The sequence below is a fragment of the Ictalurus punctatus genome, chromosome 11 (assembly GCF_001660625.3).
Source record: "Ictalurus punctatus breed USDA103 chromosome 11, Coco_2.0, whole genome shotgun sequence".
In the NCBI taxonomy this organism is placed as follows: Eukaryota; Metazoa; Chordata; class Actinopteri; order Siluriformes; family Ictaluridae; genus Ictalurus; species Ictalurus punctatus.
The window spans coordinates 5,064,316-5,088,567 of NC_030426.2; the positions used below are offsets into that span (position 1 = coordinate 5,064,316).

General features: G+C 39.5%; 1 protein-coding gene across 3 annotated transcripts; it reads right to left on the reverse strand.

Moving 5' to 3' along the window:
- Nucleotides 1-3,336: 3,336 nt before the first annotated feature.
- Nucleotides 3,337-23,019, reverse strand: mst1 (macrophage stimulating 1). 3 transcript variants are annotated; one of them, XM_017480387.2, is made up of 20 exons: nt 22,854-23,019; nt 20,876-21,014; nt 17,726-17,841; nt 17,528-17,642; nt 17,259-17,395; nt 16,923-17,043; nt 16,483-16,601; nt 13,915-13,950; nt 12,111-12,143; nt 11,233-11,404; nt 9,919-10,049; nt 9,566-9,668; nt 9,269-9,405; nt 8,182-8,214; nt 7,951-8,062; nt 7,749-7,826; nt 7,480-7,626; nt 7,271-7,377; nt 6,981-7,120; nt 3,337-5,648 (listed from the first exon to the last, which is right to left on the reverse strand). In XM_017480387.2, the coding sequence occupies exons 1-20, from the start codon at nt 22,906-22,908 to the stop codon at nt 5,487-5,489; spliced, it is 2,193 nt and encodes a 730-aa protein (XP_017335876.1). In that variant the 5' UTR covers nt 22,909-23,019; the 3' UTR covers nt 3,337-5,486. The 3 variants fall into 3 exon arrangements, with proteins under 3 accessions (XP_017335876.1, XP_017335875.1, XP_017335879.1); XM_017480386.3 differs by having other exon boundaries at nt 7,480-7,629; XM_017480390.3 differs by lacking the exon at nt 13,915-13,950 and having other exon boundaries at nt 7,480-7,629; nt 22,854-23,018.
- Nucleotides 23,020-24,252: the final 1,233 nt, after the last annotated feature.

Below are 24,252 nucleotides of genomic sequence, written 5' to 3' on the forward strand. Positions count from 1 at the left end.
ACACATAAAAAAAGAGATTTACTGTGGCTATAAAGACCATAGGTTTACATGAACTTCTAGCTAAGGTATTACAGAAAAATATAAGGTCCAACCAAAAAATTCCTGACACCATAGACAGACATAGGCCTACAAATGTCATTCTAGCCCTTACACTGATGCTCAAATCTGAATGTAATTCACTGCAACATGTCATGCTCCATATCATTATTTCCATCATAAATGACCTGTATGAGGACTACATGCAAAACCAGGCAGAGCAGAAATGCATCTCAAAACGAGCAGCATGCTGAACCTTGAGGCAGATGGGCTAAATCAGCAGAAGACCATTGTCAGCCAAGAACAGAAATCTGAGGCTACAGTGGCCAAAGGCTCAAGGAAACTGAACAGTTGAAGATTGAAAATAACCTGGTCCCATGAATCGCAATTTCTGCCGTAACATGCAGCTGTTCAATTCAATTCAATTCAATTTTATTTGTATAGCGCTTTTAACAATGGACATTGTCTCAAAGCAGCTTTACAGAAACATATAAACACAGGATAGAGATTTTAAGTGTGTGAATTTATCCCTATTGAGTGAGCCGGTGGCGACGGTGGTGAGGAAAAACTCCCTAAGATGATATGAGGAAGAAACCTTGAGAGGAACCGGACTCAGAAGGGAACCCGTCCTCATCTGGGTCACAACAGATAGTGTGAGAGTAAAGGAAAATTCATTGTTTACGGGATTTTCTAGCTGCCAAAACTACACACCTGTCTGTCACAGCTAGAGAGCTTCCATCATGGTGAGGGATTCACTCATTGCCTAAGCAGAGATAATTAACTGTCTGCCTATAAAATCAACCCCACCAGCTTCAAGCACATACAAGCTTGACAAGCTATAATAGCTCCCAGGTGGGTGGTCCATCCTAGCCAGGGTGAGAGCACAGGGGGATAACATACATTTAATAGCCACCAGATGGCCCAGGCGCCATGCCTGGCAGAGATTCTTTTTCTGCTCTATGCTCAGAGATGGGTGTTATTATTATACATAGTCCTGTCTCTTCAGTCATCTGTGTCTGACATACTATGCTTTTTGCAAACCTTATGGAAAATGTTACATCCTTCTCCAACATTAAGGTCTATCCAGCTGCCATTTTATGCAAACCACAATGGCTTCAACAATGTAGCAGTAGTTCAGCGCCTGCTTGCCCACAAATACATGAAGAGAGCCCACTGTTTCTTATCATTCACTAGGCAGCTTTCCCCTACTTGGGACCTCTCCTTGGTACTGGAAACGTTATTGCAATAGCCTTTTGAACCAATAGAGGGCATCGATTTAAGGCTACTGTTACTTGGACTCCAACTCATATGGGTGAATAAATTTCTAAGCAAATGCTTTCACACTGGGTAGTGGAATCTTAACACTAGAACAGGACTCTAAGGGCTTACAGACTCTCACAGGCCTCAGGGCTCAATCCTTCAGGAGCATGGCTGTGTCCTGGGCCTAATTTCAGGAGATTTGTTCAGCTGCAAGCTGGGCCTCACTTCAGATGTTTGTTAGGTACTACCAGTCCAATGTTACTTGTATCCCAGTAGTCCGGTCTGGGTATGGGCGCCACATAACACTAAGCATTACATGCCATGTACCCAACAGGTTTTTGGATCATATATGGGGGTGAATGAAAGCCCAATTGGAGTCCGCATCTGTACTACTGGAGGAATGACTAACACAGCAACATCTTTACCATGAATCAGTTTATTCAGAAAAAATCATATATCTAATATCTCTACAGACGGAGCAGTGCCAAAACACAGCCATGACCTTGGTTCCCATTGCTGCTTCCTTTAGTTGTTAAAACACCCTGGCAGCTCCTGCCATGAGCAGATCTGCTGTCTCAATCAATGGTCAGATTGATCCCACAGCAAGGTCACCTTGTTCCCAAAGTAAGGTCACCTGTAGCTGTGGTTCTGGTCCCTCAGGCAGAATGTGTGTCTCTGAAACTGTCTTGTTGCTATTGATCACCAACCAAAAGTACTGAGGAGTCACATGTTCTGGCACATCTTGCATGCAGCGGTGACCAGAAGACACTGGGTTTCTGGATTTCTGCCCAAAGTTTGTGCATCAGTCTATTGATGTGTAGTCTTCAGTGAGGGTGAGCCTGCCTGCACAAGCTTGCTGTGCTCAGTGTTGCTATTTGAACTTTCAGGTGGCCATCCAGCTCCCTTGTCTAAGTGGAGGCTGGCCCATTGAATAGTCACATCACCACCTTGGTGGGATGGATGCCAAGTCCCTATTGTTACTAGCCACTCTATGAGGAGTGTCATCTTGGCTTGGTGAGAAGACTCTAGGAAATGATGGCTATATGATGGTGGTATTTATAGCAAATATTGCATCATGACTTTATTGCAAGCTCTCAGTATGCATGTGCACAAGGAGGTATTAAAGGTGCTTCACACCGCCCTTGGTGTGAACCACAGTAACATACTGTATGTAAGTAGTGTTCTCACCTAAATATGATGGTTAACAGTTCAAGTACATTTCAACGTTTCAAGACAAAGTCTAAATTGCAGTCAATTATCATTAGCTCTGCCAAACTGTCACTATTGATAAATGATTTCTAACAAACATTTTCTTAATGCAGGGCGCACGGTGGCTTAGTGGTTAGCATGTTCGCCTCACACCACCACTGCAGGGGTCTTCTCCGGTTTCCTCCCCCAGTCCAAAGACATGCATGGTAGGCTGATTGGCATATCCAAAGTGTCTATAGTGTATGAATGGGTGTGTGAATGTGTATGTGATTGTGCCCTGCTATGGACTGGCACCCCATCCAGGGTGTACCCCGCCTTGTGCCGAGTGCTCACTGGGATAGGATCCAGGTTCCCTGTGACTCTGAAGGAAAAGCGGTACAGAAAATGGATGGATGGATTTTCTGAGTGCATACATGGATGAATCATAATGGTATCCTTCTTACTTTTTTCTTACTTTCTTATACAGGTGTGGTAAATAGGAATATCTTCTCATCTACCTCCTCCAAACTTCTTGTTAAGTATAAAAATATAAATACAAAGACCACAAAGGCATAAAAAAAATATGTGACAAACCTTTAAACAATGTCAACCTATTATCTACGCTCATTGTATTGCCTTTGATGTGCAGTTTTCATGAATAAAATTAAAGCTTGGCTGTTTGAGATTAAAAATCACAGAACTGATTACATCCATCATGCTAACAGTTTATGAGGTTATTTCAGCAGTTATTTTACAATAAAACTCACTGTATAAAGACTAAGATTCACAAAGGAACCATTTACCATGTTGCTAACAGTTGCCAGCATATGAACTACGAAAAAACAGACGCTGAAAAGTGAAGCTCTTTTATTGAGACTTTTGCAGTTGTAGCCATAACAGAAGCTACAAAATGAAGTGTTCCTCAAATTCTCAGAACTATGTTTAATGTTAACAAATAAAGGATAAATAGGTTTTAGCAAGTGAAAATGTACTTTACAGATGTATGTTTAGATAAGCAGATAAGCATGACTTAAGCATATACAATTCCCTCTGAATGTTTTTGCTACAGAGTGAAGACATTTGGGTTTCAAAAGAGGAATATTAGATAATATATCAAAAATTTCAGCTTTCATTTCCTGATATTTACATCTAGATGTGTTAAACAACTTAGAACATGGCACCCTTTGTTTGAACTCACCCATTTTTCAAGTCATCAAAAATATTGGACTATTTGACTGACAGATGTTTCTTGTTGTCCAGGTGTGCACTGTTAGATTGATTGTTTAAACAACGAATAGCTCTGAATATCTACTATTGGTCTGAGTGCTGGGTTTCGCCTGTGAAGACTACATTTCTTGTTAACAAGGATAAACCAATATGAAGACCAAAGAGCTGTCTATGGAAGAAAAGCAAGCTGAGAAAAAGGGGAGCTCTATCAGAGCCACTGCACAAGCATTTGGGCATAGCCAACAACAATTTGGAATGACCTGAAAAAGAAAGAAACCTGTGGTGTACTAACAACCAGACATGGAACAGGTCGGTCAAGGAAAACTACAACAAGTGAGAGCTGGGAAGAAAACCCCCAAACAATAGTCAGAGACATCACCAACAACCATCACAGGGCAGGGGTGAAGATATCACAATATACCGTTCAAATAAGACTTTGAGAGCAGAAATATAGAGGCCACACCACAAGATGCAAACCACTCATCAGCAGTAAGAATCAGAAGGCCAGATTAGAATTTGCAAAGAAGATTAACATCTACCAAAGTGATGGAAAGGCCAAAATGTGGAGAAAGAAAGGATCTGCTCATGATCCAAAATAATATGAGCTCATCAGTCAAGCATGCTGAAGGTAATGTCATAGGTTGGGCTTGCATGGTTGCTTCTGGAACAGGCTCACTAATCTTTATTGATGATGTAACTCATGATGGTAGCAGCAGAATTAATTCAGAAGTCTACAGAAACATTGTGACTGCCAATATACAGAGAATTGCATCCAATCTAATTGGGAGGAACTTCATCATGCAGCAATATAATGACCCAAAACACACTGTCAGCTTAACAAAGGACTTTATCACGGGGGAAAAATGGGAAGGTTTTATACTTGCCAAGTCAATCACCAGACCTTAACCCAACTGAGTATCATTTCACCTGCTGACGAGGAGACTGAAGGGAGAAACTCTCCACTAATAGCTGGTGTATGGTGGGCATTCTGGGGCACTATGGCTGCCATCACATCATCCAGGTGGATGCTACACACTAGTGGTGGTTGAGGAGACCCCCCCCCAACCTCACCACCATACAATGTAAAGCGCTTTGAGAGTCAAGAAAAGCGCTATATAAATGTAACTGAAACTGTAAGAAACCCTCTGGAACGAACAACAACTGAAAGAAGCTGTGCTTCAACACTGGAAAAGCATCACAAAAGAAGAATGCAACAGTTTGATGTCAGTGGGTCACCAGCTAGACACAGTTATTGCAAGAAAGGGATATGCACCCAAATAATAAGTGTTATTTACTTTAATTTACTTTAAGACTATCTGTTCCAATACTTTTGCTCACCTAATAACTGGGTGGTCTGCCACCAAAGGTGCTATGTTCCAAGTTTTTTTTAACACATCAAGATGTAAACATCTGGAAATGAAAGCTGAAGTTCTGATCTATCACCTCATATTCATCTACGGATCTCAAACCCAATTGTCTTCAATGTGTAGCAAAAGAAAAAAAAATACTTTCAGAGAGGACTGTATATTCCTCTCTATATAGAGTACATTCATAAACATTTTGTCAAACATAACCTTGAGTACAACTTGTACAGCAATCATTTAATCCTCCTCTAGTAATTTATTATTGCTGAAGATTACTCTACTTACATACATTTGTAATTATTAACAATCTAGATTTGATTTGACTCGAGCAGAGAACTGATATCTTTCCCCTACTATCTGCAAATGCTTAAATTGAATACACTGTAATGCAGGGTGAGTGATTCCTTCCAGCTATGCCATCTCCATGACCTTCTTGATCCAGTCTACGTACATCGATACACGGATAAAGATATTCGGTTGTCCCGGGTGTCCACAGCGACGCATAGGGATGATGACTCCCTCTAAGACCCAGCAGTCACTGTTCTGACATGCCAGAGGGCCTCCATAGTCTTTCTGATTAAAAGAAAGTGAGAGAGAGATATAGCGAGAGATACACACCATACACATCACTTACTCATTTCACAATCTTTAGTCACCAACTTTGAAAAATGCAGAGCTGCAAAAAAAAACCCAAAAACCCAAACCATCCTGCATGTCAGATTCAGTGGAAATGCATGATGAAAGTTTCTACAGAATAAGCCAAAACTGAAAGAGTCCCCATTAAACAAAAAATGATCATAATTTAAGCAGATTTAAAGTATGCATTTTAAACGTTTAAAGTATGCTATTTCACTCACACTGAATATAACATGCAGTCTACCTCAGTTATTAGGTGTTTGTATGTTTTCCCACATATGAAATAACAAAGGAGTACATCCTGAGTCATTGCTCTTAATTATTTGTCCCACAAAATTTCCAAATAGTTTTCAAAACCTCTTTTCTTCCCTGAAAGATACATTAGAATCAAATCTAATATTGATACTTTTTCCGCACAGTGTTTGTATTTATTATTGCTGTCGCATTTGTGTTATGTTTTTTTCTTTTTTAGTTTGGTTACGCTAAAAACAATTTGATTGCTAATAGCCTGAAAAAACCCCTCATGTTTTGCTTGTTCACTGATGCTCTGTGTGCTCTCATAGCTGTATTACATGATAAAATAAATATTAAGTTTAACAGCATAAAAATGGCAGCGAGAAGTCTTTGCTACTCCAAAGTAAAAGTCTGTCGCAATTTCAAAAATTACACTCCACACTCCATTTGTAATGTACTGTAAATCAACATTAAAAAAATAGATCGATGTTTTTTCATTTAGTACCGCCCTTCAGAAGCTACATAAGATATTTACATGTTTCTCAGAAAACAAAACAATAACAATTTACACCGATCATCCTGTTCAAAAGTTTACACCCCCCTGGCTCTTAATGTATCGTGTTGCCTTCTTGAGCATCAGTGAACGTCGTGTACGAGTCCCTCGGTCGTCCTCAGTGTGAAAAGATGGATCTGAACATCATATAGTCGCTGTTGGAAAAGGCTCAAATATGCAGAAGATGCTGGAAAAGTAAAGAATGTGCAGGACCTGGAGGATTTTTCTGAAGAACAGTGGGCAGTTTAACTGCTCAGGACAAACAACGGACTCATGAACAACTCTCACAAAACATAAACACAGCCGTGGATCATCCAGGTAACGACACACAGTGTTAAGAATCAAGCGATTTTTTTTGTTTTTGCAGAAAATATCTTTAATGAGTCTTTTATTCTGACGACTAGGTCTGGACCAGAGAGCGAGAGAAAAAAAAAAGTCAGTGACCAATTTTAGGGAACTGTGCACTAGATTACAAAACTTACCTCACAAGCCCCCACTCCACCATGAAAAGACGTAGTGCACATTTCGTTCTGTTTCACACGCCCTTTGAAGTACTTGTTACATTCGCTGTTGCTCTGCACTTGCATCTGAGCAACATTCAGCACTGTTTCATCCCCCGTTCCTAAAATACATATAGAGATTTTTTTTTTTTTTTAAAAAGAGATAAAGAAAAAGAGTCGACATCATAATAAATTTTTTTTTAAAAATGCAGCTGAAAATCAAATAAAAGAAAAATCTAGGGAAGATCTGGAAAGATTGCATGGTGTTACACCTTTGGTCTCCCCCCAGCCAGCAATCTCACAGGTGGTTCCCTCTGGAACAATGTAGCGCTCAGGAGGAAGACATATTTGTGACACACGCTCGTTAAACTCTGCAGGACTAAGAGAACAAACAGAGAAAGAAACAGAGAGGCACGTGAGAGACGCATGTTCAGGATTATTTTGTCCATTAGCTGTGAAACATCATAAAATTGAACGGTACGTTTCTAGCTGTAGCAGGACTAGATGTGATTCTGAAGGCCCGCAAACGATTTTGTTCAGAGCAATGGACTGTGAGTCAGGTTCTCCTTCCTTTGGGTCCCGGTACACGGTGCCCATGATTGCAGCATACCCTGTGAGGTCTACATAACTGCTAACACACACACACACACACACACATGAACAAATGCACACAAACATGCAATAATCAGTGTGCTGACAGTGTTACAAGTCAGGTGTGTTGTGTTTCTGGGAAAAATGGTATACACTAACCAAGAGGAGAAGCACTGCTTAGTGCTGATCACCCATTTTGAGTTCACCAATGAGCCTCCACAAAAATGCTTTCCTTTCCTGTCCAGAGAGAGCAAGAGAGAGAGAGAGAGTTGTCATTTAAACTGCTTATGTAATAGGATCGAGGACAGGGAAGGTGATGAGGGGTTGGGCTGGACATAATGAGGAAAGTAGGAAAGCAGACCTGTCTCTTAGGCTGACTGTCCATGGAGAATTTCCTGGTGTGCCACCAACAATCCTCAGCCTGCTTCTCATTCGGTCATCACGCTTCCCACATTCATTAAACTCTACACCCGCTGTCCATACGTAAACAAACACCACAACACACATACTGTACACAAAGGCGTCCACTGGGAATGTTTCTTTTCGCAAATATACGCACAACATCATAAAAGACAAAGCGTCAGTGACTAACCTGGCGGCATTATGATAGGTGGATCCTCCCCGGCTGCAAAAAAAACGAAAAGGACATGAATCAGTAAAATACTGAACATTAAATGTTCATATGAGGCATTTTAAGATGTGATCCTGTGTGAAACATTGAGTTACTCTTTATAATTCTGAACCACTACTGATCAGACCAGCGCTATTTAACTTCATCGCTAAATGGAAAATCATGCGATGTCTTGAGCCAAAACACTACTAATATTTTACTGCCCTATAATATATTATATAACAGACTGGTTAGTACATCAATGAAAACCTGTTATTGTGTGATCATTATTATTTTCATTATGGAAAAACAAGCCCATTATGTAAGTATGCTTTCTCTGAATTGGCTAAATACTAAATACTAAAGGAAGCATTTTGAGTCCATTCTGGCTGGAACTGGCAGGTTTTTTTTTAATAGAGAAAAACATGTTGAACTTAACTGATGGCTATTGCTGACTGAATGACTTTATGATGACATGAAAGGACACAGCATCCTTAGAGGACTGAGTTACTGAGTTAAGACACATGTTTCCGCAGCAGGTGAGTAAAAGTGCATAGTGCAAGTGCATATTTCACCAGATCCTAAGCAAGTCACTGTGATTGTGGTATTGCTACATGTACAGGGATGTCAATATACAGGGTATAATGATTCTGGCTCCAGAGCCTCTAGTTAGAGAGGGATCTCAAGGGGCTTCGAATAAAAAGCAAAAAAAAAAAAAGTTTTAAAGAAATGGGAAGGTGGTCCACAGAGACTGCACTTGCACAGGAGGAAAACAGATTGCTCTACAAACTGTCTATATTTTCTATACGGTTGGCATAGCTATAGGATAAATTATATTACCATATAATATTAATAATAGTGCATTGTTTTTAATCCCAAAGCTGCCTCACGTGAGCTTTTGAAGCATTTAAATGGACTGAATTTAGCATGCAGGCTGCTGGTTTAATAGACTCTAGAAAGATGTGAAAAAAGGCCACATTATGAGATGGATGAGAACATAGCAAAGACTAATCTACTTGAAAATGAGTAAATGATAGACAAAAAGACAAAAAGTTGTAGTTTTTTTTACCACACTGCTTGATTGCACAGTAATCAAATTCAGTTTTGGGGTCAGAAGTGTAGCACCAGGGTCCGTGCAGATCTCCGTCTGGGTTCCTGCAGTAGTTCTCTGTCAGGTTGGCCTCTGGGTGTGTCTGTGGGTTAATCCTACATCCATACAGTAAGGATACGATCCACATGGACAAAAAGCAGCAAGAAGTCATACCTCAAATAGTTGCAACGGGAGCAGAACTTCAAACAGATCAGTGACCTTTTAATTTACTCCTGGTGAATGAGTGAGTTAATGGTTTTGTGTTGTTGGTCTTACTTAGTTTTATGTGGTATGTTTACGTTCCAGTTCTGACAGAGGATGCCCTTCCGTGTTTTACGGACAATACCTCTGTAGTTTTTTCCATTCCCATTGTAGCAATCTGGAAAAAAAAAAGTAAACGGATTTTTGATTTTGATTTTTAATGTTGATGGATATTTGTCAATGAACAGCACTACAGTGTCTCTGAATATGACATAAAAATGGCAAAACCTTAAAGGAGCACTTCAGACAAAAAGCTAATTGCTGATTAGGTAATTGGTTCCTGCTAACTTTTGTTCACTATAAACACACAAGACAGTTTGGGTGAAGTATTCCTTTAAGATCCAGCAGGGGGCTCTAAGCTCTAACACCTTCAGCCTCAATGTCATCAGCACAGCGTTTGATCTGTAGACAGAGGGCCGTTCTCATCTCAGCTCTGGATGTGAAGCACCATGGAGCCTCAGAACCATCTGGATTACGGCAGTAGTTCTCTTCCAGTCCCCTGATACAAGACAAATAGTCAGGACAGAAAATGCCCGTAATTGAGGAAGTTGCTCAGAACATTAGCTCAGAAAATTTCGTCCTACTGAACCTGATATTTTTTCTAATATCTCATTTCCATTTTCTTACACCCTGATACTGAACCTTAAACTAAGACAGAGGGTGTGGCCTGGTTCTGACCCTTGAGAATTGTGAGTTCAAATAACACATGGAAGGAATAGCATCAAAGCTATTTACTTTACTATAGAGCAGTGGTCCTCAACCCGGGGGGCTCGGAGAGATCGGAAGGGAGGCGCAAATTGTTTTCAAGAAAAAAAAAACAGATAGGGCATCATTTGTGCACTCGGTGTATTTTATTGCTTTTCTAATAGGATGTGCATAAATGAAAAACCCCGCATTCCCTCTCCCTCTGCATTTTCTTTTTGCTGGGGAGAGGCAGAGCTTAGTCTGACTTTTATCTAGCTGTCAGTGCAGACCAGTGTTGCCAACTTAGCCACTTTACAGACCCCTTTAATAACAAATCTAACAACTTTTTGAACAAACCTTAGAAACTTTTCAAATGTCGCCAGTACTATCCTGCAAGCGCGAGGTCTTGCTTTCCCGCTGCACACACACCTCTCTCTATGTCTGCTCTGTTCAGTGAGGGGCTGAGAGCCGGCGATTTAACAATGTCATGGATAACGAGACGCGCCCTTCATCCCAATTCACATCATTCATATGTGAATGGTTTTAGAATGCAAGACGAATGGAATGCAACACGTTTTACATGGAAAATAGTAAACGATATTACAATCTAGTTCTCTTGTTCAAAGGAGTTATAGTGTTCAGAAACATTTTTGATCATTCATGTTCATCTATCTATCCATCTATCAATCAAAAACAGATTATAGATTAGGTTATATGTAGATAGATTTTATATAGAATAGATAATCATTATACCAGGACCCCTCCAATATGGGGGGGGGGGGGGGGGGTGTACCTCATGATAGAGGACGCTTGGGTCAGGGGCTTTAGTTACAAAAGGTTGAGAACCTCTGCTATAGAATAATCTGTAATTTCCCATGATCTCTGTGTTAAATAGTTATAATAGTTTAACATTATTAAATCTCTTTTTCAGCACTGTTCCATTTTTGCAACATTAGAAAACTGAAAATTGAGTGACTCGCACTTATCCCTTTACTTACTTGCACTCATAAGTGTGGGGGTAAAATGGGTGCTCGTGGGGGGATTGTGCATCCCAGCGCTGACATGGGATGCCTGAAGTCGTCTCGTTCACTTTGCCTCTGTAATTCTCCCCACGGCCTCGGAAACAGTTTGTGGTGTAGCTGGAGCGAGAACGTCGCTTTGGAGCCTCCACTAGAGAAATAAATTGGGACAGAGCAAAAGAGAGAGAGAGAGAGAGAGAGGCAAATAGTAATCTGCAAATCTGCAATGGAGTATATAGAAATATACAGGACAAGGAAATTAATTCATTGAAATATGCAGTAAAGTGTAGAATAAGACAGAAAGACAGAAGAGAGATAAATACTTTCCCAAGTACTACAATACACTATTACACTGATACTACACTAAAGGTGACGACTAAAAGGGTGCCAATAATTGTTGCACGCCTATATTTTAAGGTTTTTTTTGACATTATAACTATGGTATATATGTGCCCTCCACTAAATATTGGCATCCTTGGTAATAATGAGCAAAGAATGCTGTGAAAAATTGTCGTTATTGTTTAACCTTTTGATCTTTTGTTCAAATAATTCACAAAAATATTTGAACAAAAGATCAAAAGGTTAAACAATAACGACAATTTTTCACAGCATTCTTTGCTCATTATTACCAAGGATGCCAATATTTAGTGGAGGGCACATATATACCATAGTTACTGCATGACTGGTTAAATCACTCCAGTGGTAATTGCGACATTTGCAGTCATTGCAAGAGATAAATGTGAGCAACCTTTATCAGATATGTAAGAATAGTTACAAAGCCCTTTATAGCAAGCTAGTGCAAGGCAACTGCAACTCTATTCACCATGAAGATACTACTACAAAAAGTAAGAAAATACCTCCATTTGCTGATGCTGATTTTGACTCAGACACTGTAAAAAATAAGAGCAAAAACATTATTGACAAGGCACAAATAAAACTTTTATGGCAGCATAAAGAGTAAAAACTTGATGTTTACTATATGTATGATCTCATATACAGGTGCATCTCAAAAAATTCATATCGTGGAAAAGTTTTGTTTATTTCCCTGTAAATTAATTCAAAGAGTGGAGTTCATATATTCTAGATTCATTACACAAAGTGAAATATTTAAAGCCTTTTTTGTTTTAATCTTGATTATGGCTTACAGCTCATGGACAACAAAAATACAGTATATCAGAATATTTCAATAAAGAATTTATAATACAGAAATATCGACCTTCTGAAAAGTATATTAATTTATGCACTGGATACTCGGTCGGGGCTTTAATCCTTTTGCAGGAATGACTGCATCAGTGCGGCGTGGCATGGAGGCGATCAGCCTGTGGCACTGCTGAGGTGTTTGTTCTGGAAGCCCAGGTTGCTTTGATAGCGGCCTTCAGCTCGTCTGTATTGTTGGGTCTGGTGTCTCTCGTAGATTCTCTATGGGGTTCGGGTCAGGCGAGTTGTCTGGCCAGTCAAGCACAGGAATACCACGGTCAGAAAACCAGTTACTACAAGTTTTGGCACTGTGGGCAAGTGCAGAGTCCTGCTGGAAAAGGAAATCAGCATCTTCATAAAGTTTGTAAGCAGATGGAAGCATGAAGTGATCTAAAATCTCCTGGTAGACGCTGCACCGACTCCCGACTTGAGAAAACACAGTGGACCAACACCAGCAGATGGCATGGCACCTCAAATCATCACTGACTGGAAACTTCACACTGGACTTCAAGGAACTTGGATTCTGTGCCTCTCCACTCTTCCTCCAGACTCTGGGACCTTGATTTCCAAATGAAATGCAACATTTACTTTCATCTGAAAAGAGATTGTGGTTGTGTGTACTGATCCAGACTGAGATTAAAGCCTCAGGACACCTTTGCAGGTGTTTTGAGTTAATTATCTGATTAGAGCTCTTCTCAGCTCGACATTTCTGTATTATAAATTCTTTATTCTGATATTTTTAGATACTGGATTTTTGATGTTCAATCAAGCCGTAATAAAGATTTATTTTTTGTAATAATAAATTTTTTTAAAGGCTTGAACTATTTGCACCAATAAGAATTAAATTAAGCACAGTTTAGAGCTAATCTAGGATTTGCTGATCTGGGCTTTATTTTAAATCGAGTTGTGTTGCACCACTTAATTTTAAACACAGATTAACAAATCGGGGATTAGAATTCTAACCTGCGATTAAAACCTCCATTTACGATTCATTTTCTCCATCGTGATGGATTCGCCATTGACAACACTGCGGCAGTGCATACGGATTTCATAAACGTGGAAATATATTAATTCTCCAATGTAAATCTTTCACTTCAAAGGGCTCGTGAACTTTAAACTTAGAATTTTTTAAAAATTGAACTGTCGTTATTAGCGGCTCTTTCGCATAACCGATACAGGCTGAGAAAAGCAGGCTGCGCAGCTTATTAGAAGCTCAAATTTTACAAGCCATGAAAATTTTATTATAATTAATGGAGCAATATGGAACAAAAATCGAAGACAAAAGACAGATAACGTGACAATTAAAAAGAAACAAGACGCCTGGGTCCAGCTAACCGCTGATTTGAATGCTTCTGTGGGGATTAAAGACAAGCGAGATGTTACTAATCTGAAAGCCTGCTGGAAAAACCTCAAATCGAAAGCGAAAAAAGATGCAGCACAGGAGAAAAGGGACACATTTCTCACCGGTGGTGTTGCGACACAGCTCTCCATTTTCTCCACCTGGGTTTGGAATGGGAATGTGAGTACAGTCAATTGCTCCTATAACTCCTATAGCTCTTCTATAAAATCCAGCAGATGTTTCTCCTATTGGGGCAGGAAGGCTGCAATTGCCCCCGAGACTCTTCCAACAATTCTGCTCACAGTTGATTTATGTACTCCAAAGAGGTCCCCATCCACCATTTGGAAACAACCAGCAGTGTAAAAGCGCAAGGCTATTAAAAGCTGGAGCATGGGTGGCGTGGCTGCATTTCGATCAGTGCCATGTCTAATTGCAGGTTCAATCTTTTGATTTAATCTAATCACAGTTTCCATTCTGAATCAGTACCTGTTCAGCACCATCATAAAACTCAACAGGGTTGAGACAGTCCCTTGTTTTTCTGTGAGGAACTCTTTCATTTTCTCCAATCCACCAAATAAGTGCTGCCATTTTGACAATTTAAACCTCCTCAATGGCAAGTTTAAATTGAATCCCTAACTGAAATTTAAATCTGAGTTTAAAGTGATGGAGCAACAAGATTATAGTTAATCCAGGTTAATTGTGAAGTTAAATCCAGAATTAAAGTGATGGTTTAAATGTAAGCCTGCTCATTTTTAAAGAAGGTTTAAAGCTTGGTGCAACAGAATTATTAGATAAACCTTGATTTAATCTAGATTTAAGATTAATCCTTATTGGTGCAACCCACCCAAAGGGTTTATTTCATACAGCTTCATAGTGTGTTTTACAAATAAGAAATCAAACCTATGTCCATCTTCAACTAATGTTAACTAATATTAACTAACGTACTAATTAATATATTAACTACGGTAAAGTATTGATTCGCCGGAGCAAGAGACACAGTACCGGTACTTGCCGAGCGGTGCCGCCGTTATTGTGCGCATCATTCCTGGTACCTATTGCATTTCAGCTCACATTAAGAACTGCTAACACTACCCAAAACACTATAGTAACCCTAGCTAACTATTACCAATACCCATCCATCCATCCATCTTCTATACCGCTTATCCTTTTCAGGGTCACGGGGAACCTGGAGCCTATCCCAGGGAGCATCAGGCACAAAATGGGGTACACCCTGGACAGGGTGCCAATCCATCACAGGGCACACTCACATACACACTCACACACCCATTCATACACTACAGACACTTTGGACATGCCAATCAGCCTACCATGCATGTGTTTGGACTGGGGGAGGAAACCGGAGTACCCGGAGGAAACCCCCACAGCACGGGGAGAACATGCAAACTCCACACACACAGGGCCACGGTGGGAATCGAACCCCCGACCCTGGAGGCGTGAGACGAACGTGCTAACCACTAAGCTAAAATAAAAAATTAATTCGTCATTTTCTCCATCACTTACAACTGTCCTGTTTCCTCTTTTCCTCGTCTTGTTTTCTCCTCTTGCGCTTCTGACTTCCTGATTCAGGTTCATTTTTCTAATTAATTTTTTGGAATTAAAGCTCACAGGACTCGAGTGTGAAAGGGGGGTGCAGGAGCATAAACGAGTCTTCAAGCAAGAGGGTTAACGGGGTTGCTGAGACATTGCTGTGCATTAATTTAATATGAACATTTCCGATTATTTAAATGATCAGCCCTCAGGGGTCCTCTTAGTATCTGACTCTCCAGGCAGTTGCCTGCCCTGTAGATACGCCTCTGATGGTCCTTTTGGGACACTTTGTCAGGGCTCTTAGACTCATCCCCATCTTCCCCTTTATGGTATCCCAGAGTACTATACCCAGTAAACAGCCCGGTTAAGCTATCCTGGTCAAGGTTGAGGTAAATGGTAAATGGTGCACTTATATAGCGCTTATAGTGATTTACACTGTGTCTCATTCACCCATTCACTCACTCACACACACACTCACTCACACACACACCCACACCAATGGTAGCAGAGCTGCCATCGGGAGCAACTTGGGGTTCAGTATCTAGCCCAAGAACACTTCGGCATGTGGAGTCATGTGGGCTGGGAATCGAACCACCAACCCTACGATTAGTGGACAACCCACTCTACTATCTGAACCACAGCCGCCCCTGATGTGGAGCCAGAGTCTATCTGGAGTCTATTTTAGTGTAGCCAATCCACCTACCAGCACGTTTTTGGACAGTGGGAGAAAACTGAAGAAGCCTTAGGAAACCCACACAAACACAGGGACATGTGAAGAACGGGAAAACAGACAGTTAATAGACAAATAAAGCGCAGGATCGAACTCAGGGCCCTGGAGCTGTGAGGTGGCAATGCAACCAACTGCCCTACCGTGCTACCCCTACGTAGTTTAATTTTTCAAGTAATTAAATAATTTTAAAAATCTTACATTTGAATCAAATTAATTTTAGTTTTGAGTGATTAAAAAGCTTTATGGCATCAATAAATAGCAAGAATATTGTACGTATATTCAAACAATGTGCCTATTATTTAATTATGTTCATAAAATAAATGTGTACTGAGGGGGTCTGTGGAATTATTTGGATTTGTGCAATATCTGAAGCTATGTGAACATGGAAATATGTTGAGGTTGTGTTAAGACTCACAGCACTTGCGGATGTCACAGCTCTCTCTTTCAACATCCGGGTCAGTGGTGTAACACCAGGGCACAGGGGAGGCGTCGGGGTTCCGGCAATAATTATCATCCAGGCTCTTATCTGGGTATCTGAAGTCCAAGAAGGATCATTATCTCATATTTCAATGCACCGTTATCTGAATATACTATGGTTATCAATGTTGTATATTGTGTATTAACACACCATCGCAACATATATCATAAAATAATATATGGTCTGCGCTTATATATACACTATATGTACTGTAGATGTACATCAGCAGACTGCTACAAATGAACCAAAAGCAAGGTGTAGATTAGGGAAGTAAATAAAGGTATAGCATTTAGCTGCAGGTGAAAACCGGCTAAACTTGAAACAACATAATTGGTGTCGAACACAGTATGTAGAGTGACGTGTGTAATGTTATATACTTTTCTGGTTGATAGATGTGTTGATGTGGATTTTGCTGGTCCCATCTCTGGCACTCTTTTCCACTCACTGTGCGATCAACCTGACCCCTGTAGTCCTCTCCATTACAGGTAATACACACCTCTTACAGATAGACACATACACACGTGCTGTACTTGAGGAGAAATGGCACTGCAGCAATGTAAATCTGATAACACGATAGAAGCACACGCTTTTAAATTTACTTCAATAATGAAATCATTTTACAGAGAATAATGCAAGCTGGAAAACTCCATGGATCTGACCACTTTTCTAGCTTTTTCTAATTGACACACATGACTGTGAATTGCAGACTGTACCGTCTTTACACTGGGGGACATTGCAACTGTCATATCTGTGCTCAGGGTCCGTGGTGTAGCACCAGGGTCCAATGCTGTCCCCATCTGGATTACGACAGTAATTTAGCTCCAGACCATTAGTGGAAGAAGGAGTATATCTGTTTCCAAAGGTATTAACACATCATCCACAGTATAGAAATTGTACACAGACATTAAATGTTCTCATATTACATTGTGTTTACAATTTGCAATCATTTCATCTCAGTACTTTAAATGTTGTGTTTTCCTACCTGTGATCATGAGGAAACTTTGACCACCACTGTTGACATGTCCGCCCATTCTTGGTCTTAGATACGTCTCCCCGATAGTCCTCTCCATTACCAATAATGCACTTCCTTATATAAACTGGGCAGCAAAAGAACACATCAGTGGCATAGGAAAGCTCTTATCGTATGACTAGCGTTAAATCATTAGGCTGCATAGCTCACCTTTCATCTCATACAGGTCACAGTTGACATTTCTCTTCACCTTTGCATTGTCCTTGTTGCCCACCCAGGGCAAGTGCTTACAGATTACAGATGGACGAAACACATAGTTGAAAGCCCTTGAATACAAAACAAAAATCATAAGTTTGGCATGCCCAATAGCTTGTAGATGAAACAAGTGAATGTAATTCCATTGTACAGGTTATATTTTTTAAAAATCAAGTCAAATGAGGATATTCCTGCAACAAAACCACAGACTTAACTTTACCTTTATAAGATAAAGCCAGAAAACAGAAAAAAGCAGAAATGATGTTTCTTTTCCGAGTACCCATAACAAACTCATTCCAACTTGATATTGCGCTCCCTATACATTAAAATATCTTGCTCGTAAATAGTGCTGATACTGCGGTTTAATAAGAACGAGGGGGAAATAGCCTCACACAAACAATAACGTATTTAGAATGTATACCAGAATTCAATGGGAGATTCTTACATTACACTGAAATTTGAATTAAAAAAAAAAAAAAAAAAAAAAAACACGCTAGTGTATCACCTTGTACATACTTTGATTTTCAGTCACAGAAAAAAATGTGGCAGAAACTCAAAGTCGAATGTAACAATACTAAAAGTACATCTCTACATTTACATAAAATACTTCTTATTTACTTGAAGATTAAAACATAATCCCCATGAAATCTACTCAAGTTCAATTTATTTAAAAAACCCCACTGTTACTTGATTGAGTAATGATGTATTACAGTCTCAAAAAAATGACTGTTGTTTAGAACCAATTTGCTGAACTAGAGATGCACCTGTAATTTTCATTACTGATTCCTCCTCACTTGTGTTCTTGCTGCTTGATCTTGATGCTTCTAACATCTCACATATTTTTCAGTCTAACAGCCCAGGCTGTCAATATCTTGGCTGTTCATATGAGTATGTTTCTCACTCTATGGTCCTAGAGTAATGATGTCACACTTACATACATATGTCTTCAAGGCTAGAGAACTAAATTAATACACTGGCTTTTTTTTTTCAGACTATATAATTTTATGTAAATGGAAAAGTGTGGAAGTATTACATTCAAAGAAAACCCGCTTGGATGTAACTGATACCCTGTACCTTTCAAGAACCTTCACACCAACCGTCCCTCAGCGGTGGAATGAACTTCCAATCTCAATCCGGACAGCAGAATCTGTCATTATCTTCAAAAAACAGCTAAAGACCCACCTCTTCCGTGAGCATGTAACTAACCTCTAAAACTCTCACCCCACATTATCATTATTAGTGTTTAGTTAGTTTCAGACAAGAGGAGATTGTCTAATTCTTTCTGGTCCTTTGAGCCAAAGACCTACCCAGGTACTAGTGATGAGAAGTCTAGAAGATGGTGCACTGATCTGCCACTGCAGACAGTTTGTGTTCCCCTTTATCAAGCTTCAATGCACATTTAAACACATGCATTTAAAAAATATACATTTTGGAATACCCCAGTCAATTGCTTTCGGTGTATGTACTCTTAAATTTGATTAGGCATTTGATCAGCTGTGTCAAGTGGATAATTCAGGTTTAGTTTTGCCAAGGCAGCCTTAATACCAACCTTTGGTGCATTCACTACAGTGGCTGAGCTTCACTGTTGCGTTAAACTCTGAGCTTCAGAATGCTGAATGGTGGCCTAGCAGCACTCTCTGCCAAGGTGGGCTAATTATTCAAGTTTAGAGAATGAAACAGCAACAAAAAGTGCATTATAGTTCATCTCCATAGGCAGCTGTACTAAGATGCTCTGAGTTCTGCACTTTACAATGCTGTTGCATTGTCCCTAACACTGGGCCAAGCCGCGTATTCCTGCCATGACAATGTAGCACAAGAGTTTACTCTTTTGTTTTTATCCCTAGAGAGCCCTGCATCTGTGTTGGCTGCTCACTTCACTCCCTGCTGCGACAATGCAGTATCATAGGAAGGTCATTTGTAGCCAGCGTTCTCATAGCCTGCACAGTGTGCATTTCCGTTGGCTTAAGTGCTTGTTGAAGATGCTCCAATCCCAAATAATTTGGGTATTAATCATGTCCATCATGCAACTCCATCAAGGCCTGGTAGATCAAAAAGCTCGCCATCTTGCTCTGAATACTAAAATCTGGGAAAGTTTGAAATTAGGCACTTATGAGATTTGTTACTCTTCTTACGCAATGTCCACACTGCTGGGAGTGTAGCGATGAACGGTCATGAGGTGATGAGGTACTCTACAACAAAACTAGCACATGAATGTAAGGACGTAGTAGATATTTTTCCTTAAATATACAAGGTATCAAATTTAAGTTGTTGGAGACTATTTATATCACAGGCAGAGGCAGATTCTCTCCCAGACATGCCAACTGACTCACAGTGTACCTATCCCCATTCTCAGTCCCCAGTCTTCAAGAATGGCTGTTTGCAATTTCACAGACACCTTGTATAATACCCGCGACTCAAAAACAGTCAGTGAATGTATCACTCCAAATTACTCTCTACAAAGTTTCTGAACCTTTCTCACTGCGTGTCTGATTCACTGGTTTTGGCCCTAGTTTATTTAGTTTTCTTCTTGCTTAGTCTCGATAGTTTATGTTAATTTACGGATCGTCTGACCTGCTTGTTTAAGGTTCTGCTCCATTCGATTGGTTGAAAGCTTTCATTAAAAACGGCTTTGTCCTGTCTGCGACACAATTAGGGAGATGCAAAATGATTTAAAATTTTTTTCACTATTAACATCTTTAACATACATTATTTGACCAATTGTGAAATCCAGTAAACATGATATCTTGATGGTATAAAATTTAATTTCTTCGTAATATTTAATCCTAAGGGGATGCAGACTTTTGATTTGCTTATACTTACTAAAATGTTTATTTATATATATAATTTGTTATTACTCAAGTGATTATTTCAGATGTAAGATTAAATTGTCTTATATTTATTTATTTATTTAATCCATATGTCCCACACTATACAGAAGTCAGCTCAAATTTATGCTTCTTTTTCCATCATAGTACTGTTCAATGTAGTCGATTGAATGTTTAAATGTTTATGTACGTGCGTATGACTCCAGCAATTATCTGTCACTGGTTGAAATTCAAAATAAGTGTGATTTGAGAGAGATTTGAGATTGTGGGACTGTAGGACCTGCAGTCGAGGCTCTCTGAGCAGCGTTTGGCGCACTCCTCCAGTGTGATTCCAGGGAGTATAGTGACACGGTCAGCTTTCCATGGTACCAGTTCTCTTCCCTCAGAACGCTGGAAATCATTCAGCGCACTGCGGTGCACTGTTAACACACACCCATACACACACACAATCAGAACATATATTTCCTAGAAAGCTCAATACAGAATTACTACAGCAAAAATGATAAATGAGTAGCCAGCTACCTGCAGAACAATATGATATGAAATGAATAATTGTTTTGTTCTGAATAGAATAATTTCATTTTGATTTAAAGTCGCTGCTTCATAGTCAGGAAAAAGTTATTTGATTAGCAATGATTAAAGGTAAATTAAGAAACAATATGGCTAGGCGATATATCGATATCATATCCATCCATCTTCTATACTGCTTTATCCTTTTCAGGGTCACGGGGAACCTGGAGCATGGGGCACAAGGCGGGGTACACCCTGGACAGGGTGCCAGTCCATCGCAGGGCACAATCACATACACACTCACACACCCATTCATACACTACGGACACTTTAGACACGCCAATCAGCCTACCATGCATGTCTTTGGACTGGGGGAGGAAACCGGAGTACCCGGAGGAAACCCCCACAGCACGGGGAGAACATGCAAACTCCGCCCACACAGGGCCATGGCGGGAATCGAACCCCCGACCCTGGAGGTGTGAGGCGAACGTGCCTCGATATCACATCAATTTCATGATAAATGATTACACAATACACTTTTCTGAGATATCGTTGGTATGGTGATGTATTTTTAAAAAAAATGTTTTTAATTATTACAATTTAAATCGTTCTGAATGGATGTCATTGATTTGACATAAAAATAATTTTAAAAAACATTCGTCTTTGTTTTTGTAGGCATTAAAGAAAAGCATCGTCAAACCTTTTTTTTTGTTGTTCATTTTACTCCTGCTTTGCAGACCGTTTGTTGGCTAAATTATATGTCATGATACGCATTGTGTATCGTAGAAATATCCTCAAGTATCGTCATATGATATTTTTGTCATATCGCCCAATTCTTGCAAACAATTAATCACTAACGTGTTAAATGTACTTAAAGGTAAATAAAACAGGATTATTTATTCATTCACTTATACTTTCTTATACTGAGAACGCAACAATGACTGAAACCAAAACCATTTTCACAAACCATATTTACGGTATTTGCTTTAATTTCCCAGTTATTCTTAATTTTTCCAGATCTCTCTCTTTTGTTTTCTTTTTTTTTACCAATCATGAGCTAAAACACTTACATTTTCAAAAACACGACTGTGGAATTTGAACAGTTAATAGGTGTCTACCAGGCATTTACCAGTAAGGCTCAGCATGCTAAATGTCACTGTTTTGAAATCTGTCTTAACTTGCTAGTTAAAATGAACTCCAAATACATTTCAATCAGCTGAGGATTGGATTTCTACTAGGCCTGATCATTTTACAGGGTATTGGGATTCCCTTGACAGAATGGCTGGAGATATCAACTACACAAGGGGCCTTAGATACACACGACCTTTGGATCTGCAAACTTTATTTTCTTAACTGACCAGTGCCAGGTCAGTTAGTCGTCAACACACACACACACACACACACACACACTTTTCAATAAATGATATATCATATCATCATATCTTCTGATTGTTTTTCCAGCACACTAAACATGTTTAACTATATTTCTCTGGTATTATTATTATTATTATTATTATTATTATTATTATTATTGTCGTTGTTGTTGTTGTACATTTACATTTATGAATGTTGATGTTAATGTTGAATGTTAATGTACACTGTCCTTTTTAAAATAAATAAATAACAACTAAGTAAACACAAACAAAGAAACTTCTAGCTGAATATATTCTGACTGTTTAAGGTCGAAGCCACAAGAACAAAACCCAAATTAGAGTCTGAAAGTTTTTTGGACCAAAAAAAGTACTTACCTTGAACGGCATCGCGGCAAAACACCAGAATTAGGAAAAACAAAAACACACTCATGATTTATGGATCAGTTTATTCCGTTTTCGTGTCTCTAGAAGTGGATCGTTGGGACTTTGGTTAGTGCGATGTTATCATGTGGGTGGTGTGTGCGCGCGCTCGGGGGAGTGGGGTGTTAGATGGGGGTTAGTGAGTGAGTGAGTGTGTGTGTGTGTGTGTGTGAGAGAGAGAGAGAGAGAGAGAGATGCGTGATGCGTGCTATAAAGCTGATTGAGCATCAAAATCGACGCAAAAGCATATCTTACTGAATTGAAAATATAAAAGTATTGTTATTGAAGAGCATAAGAAACTTTAAGATACAAAGTAATGTACTGGAAAGCCTAGTGTTATTTTGATCCCAAGCATGTAATTGTTTTAAATGGATATTTTATTTGACCATAAACTCATAATGTTAAAGCTCTTGACTTGGGCAAAGATTTAAAGGCTACTTGTTGAGAATTCAGATAAAGAGATCCCAATTAAATAAATGAGACAAAAAATATTATACTTGATCATTTATTTATTCAGGAAAGTGATCCAATTTTACATATCTGTGAGTGGCAAAAGTATGTGAACCTCTAGGATTAGCAGTTAATTTTGAAGGTATGTCACACCAATGTGCAAATACCCCAAGTCCCAAGAGATTTACCCACATTAGGCCCTTACCGGTCCATGTGGGCAAAATGAAATAGAAAGCATTGTTTCAGGAAGACCATATTTGGTTGTCCAATTGGGTGACCATGTCTAACATATAGACATATATTGTTATCCCCTCTGAAAGTAACAGAAAGGAACAGAAAGGCTAGTTCTATTGTTTTCGCTATACATTGAGGACATTTGGTTTTGAGATCAAAATATCAGAATTTCAGCTTTCATTTCCTCATATTTACATCTAGATGTGTTAAGCAACTTAGAACATGGCACCTTTTGTTTGAACTCACCCATTTTTTCAAGTGTTCAAAAATATAAGAACATGTGACCGATAGGTGTTTCTTGCCACCCAGGTGTGCCCTGTTAAATTGATTGTTTAAATAATCAATAGCTCTGAATGTCTACTCTTGGTTTGAGCCCTAGATTTCACCTGTGAAGACTGCATTTGTTGTTAAAAAGGATAAACCATCATGAGAGCTGTCTACGGGATAGAAGCAAGCTGTTTTGAAGCTGAAAAAAGGGGGGAAATCTATCAGAGCCACTGCACAACCATTTGGGCATAGCCGATTTGAAATGTTCTAAAAAAGAAAGAAACCACTGGTGTACTAATAACCAGACATGGAACAGGTTGGCCAAGGAAAACGTCTGGGTTACGCATGTCACCCTGTTCCCTGAGAAGGAAACGAGACGTTGCGTTTAGCATAACACTATGGG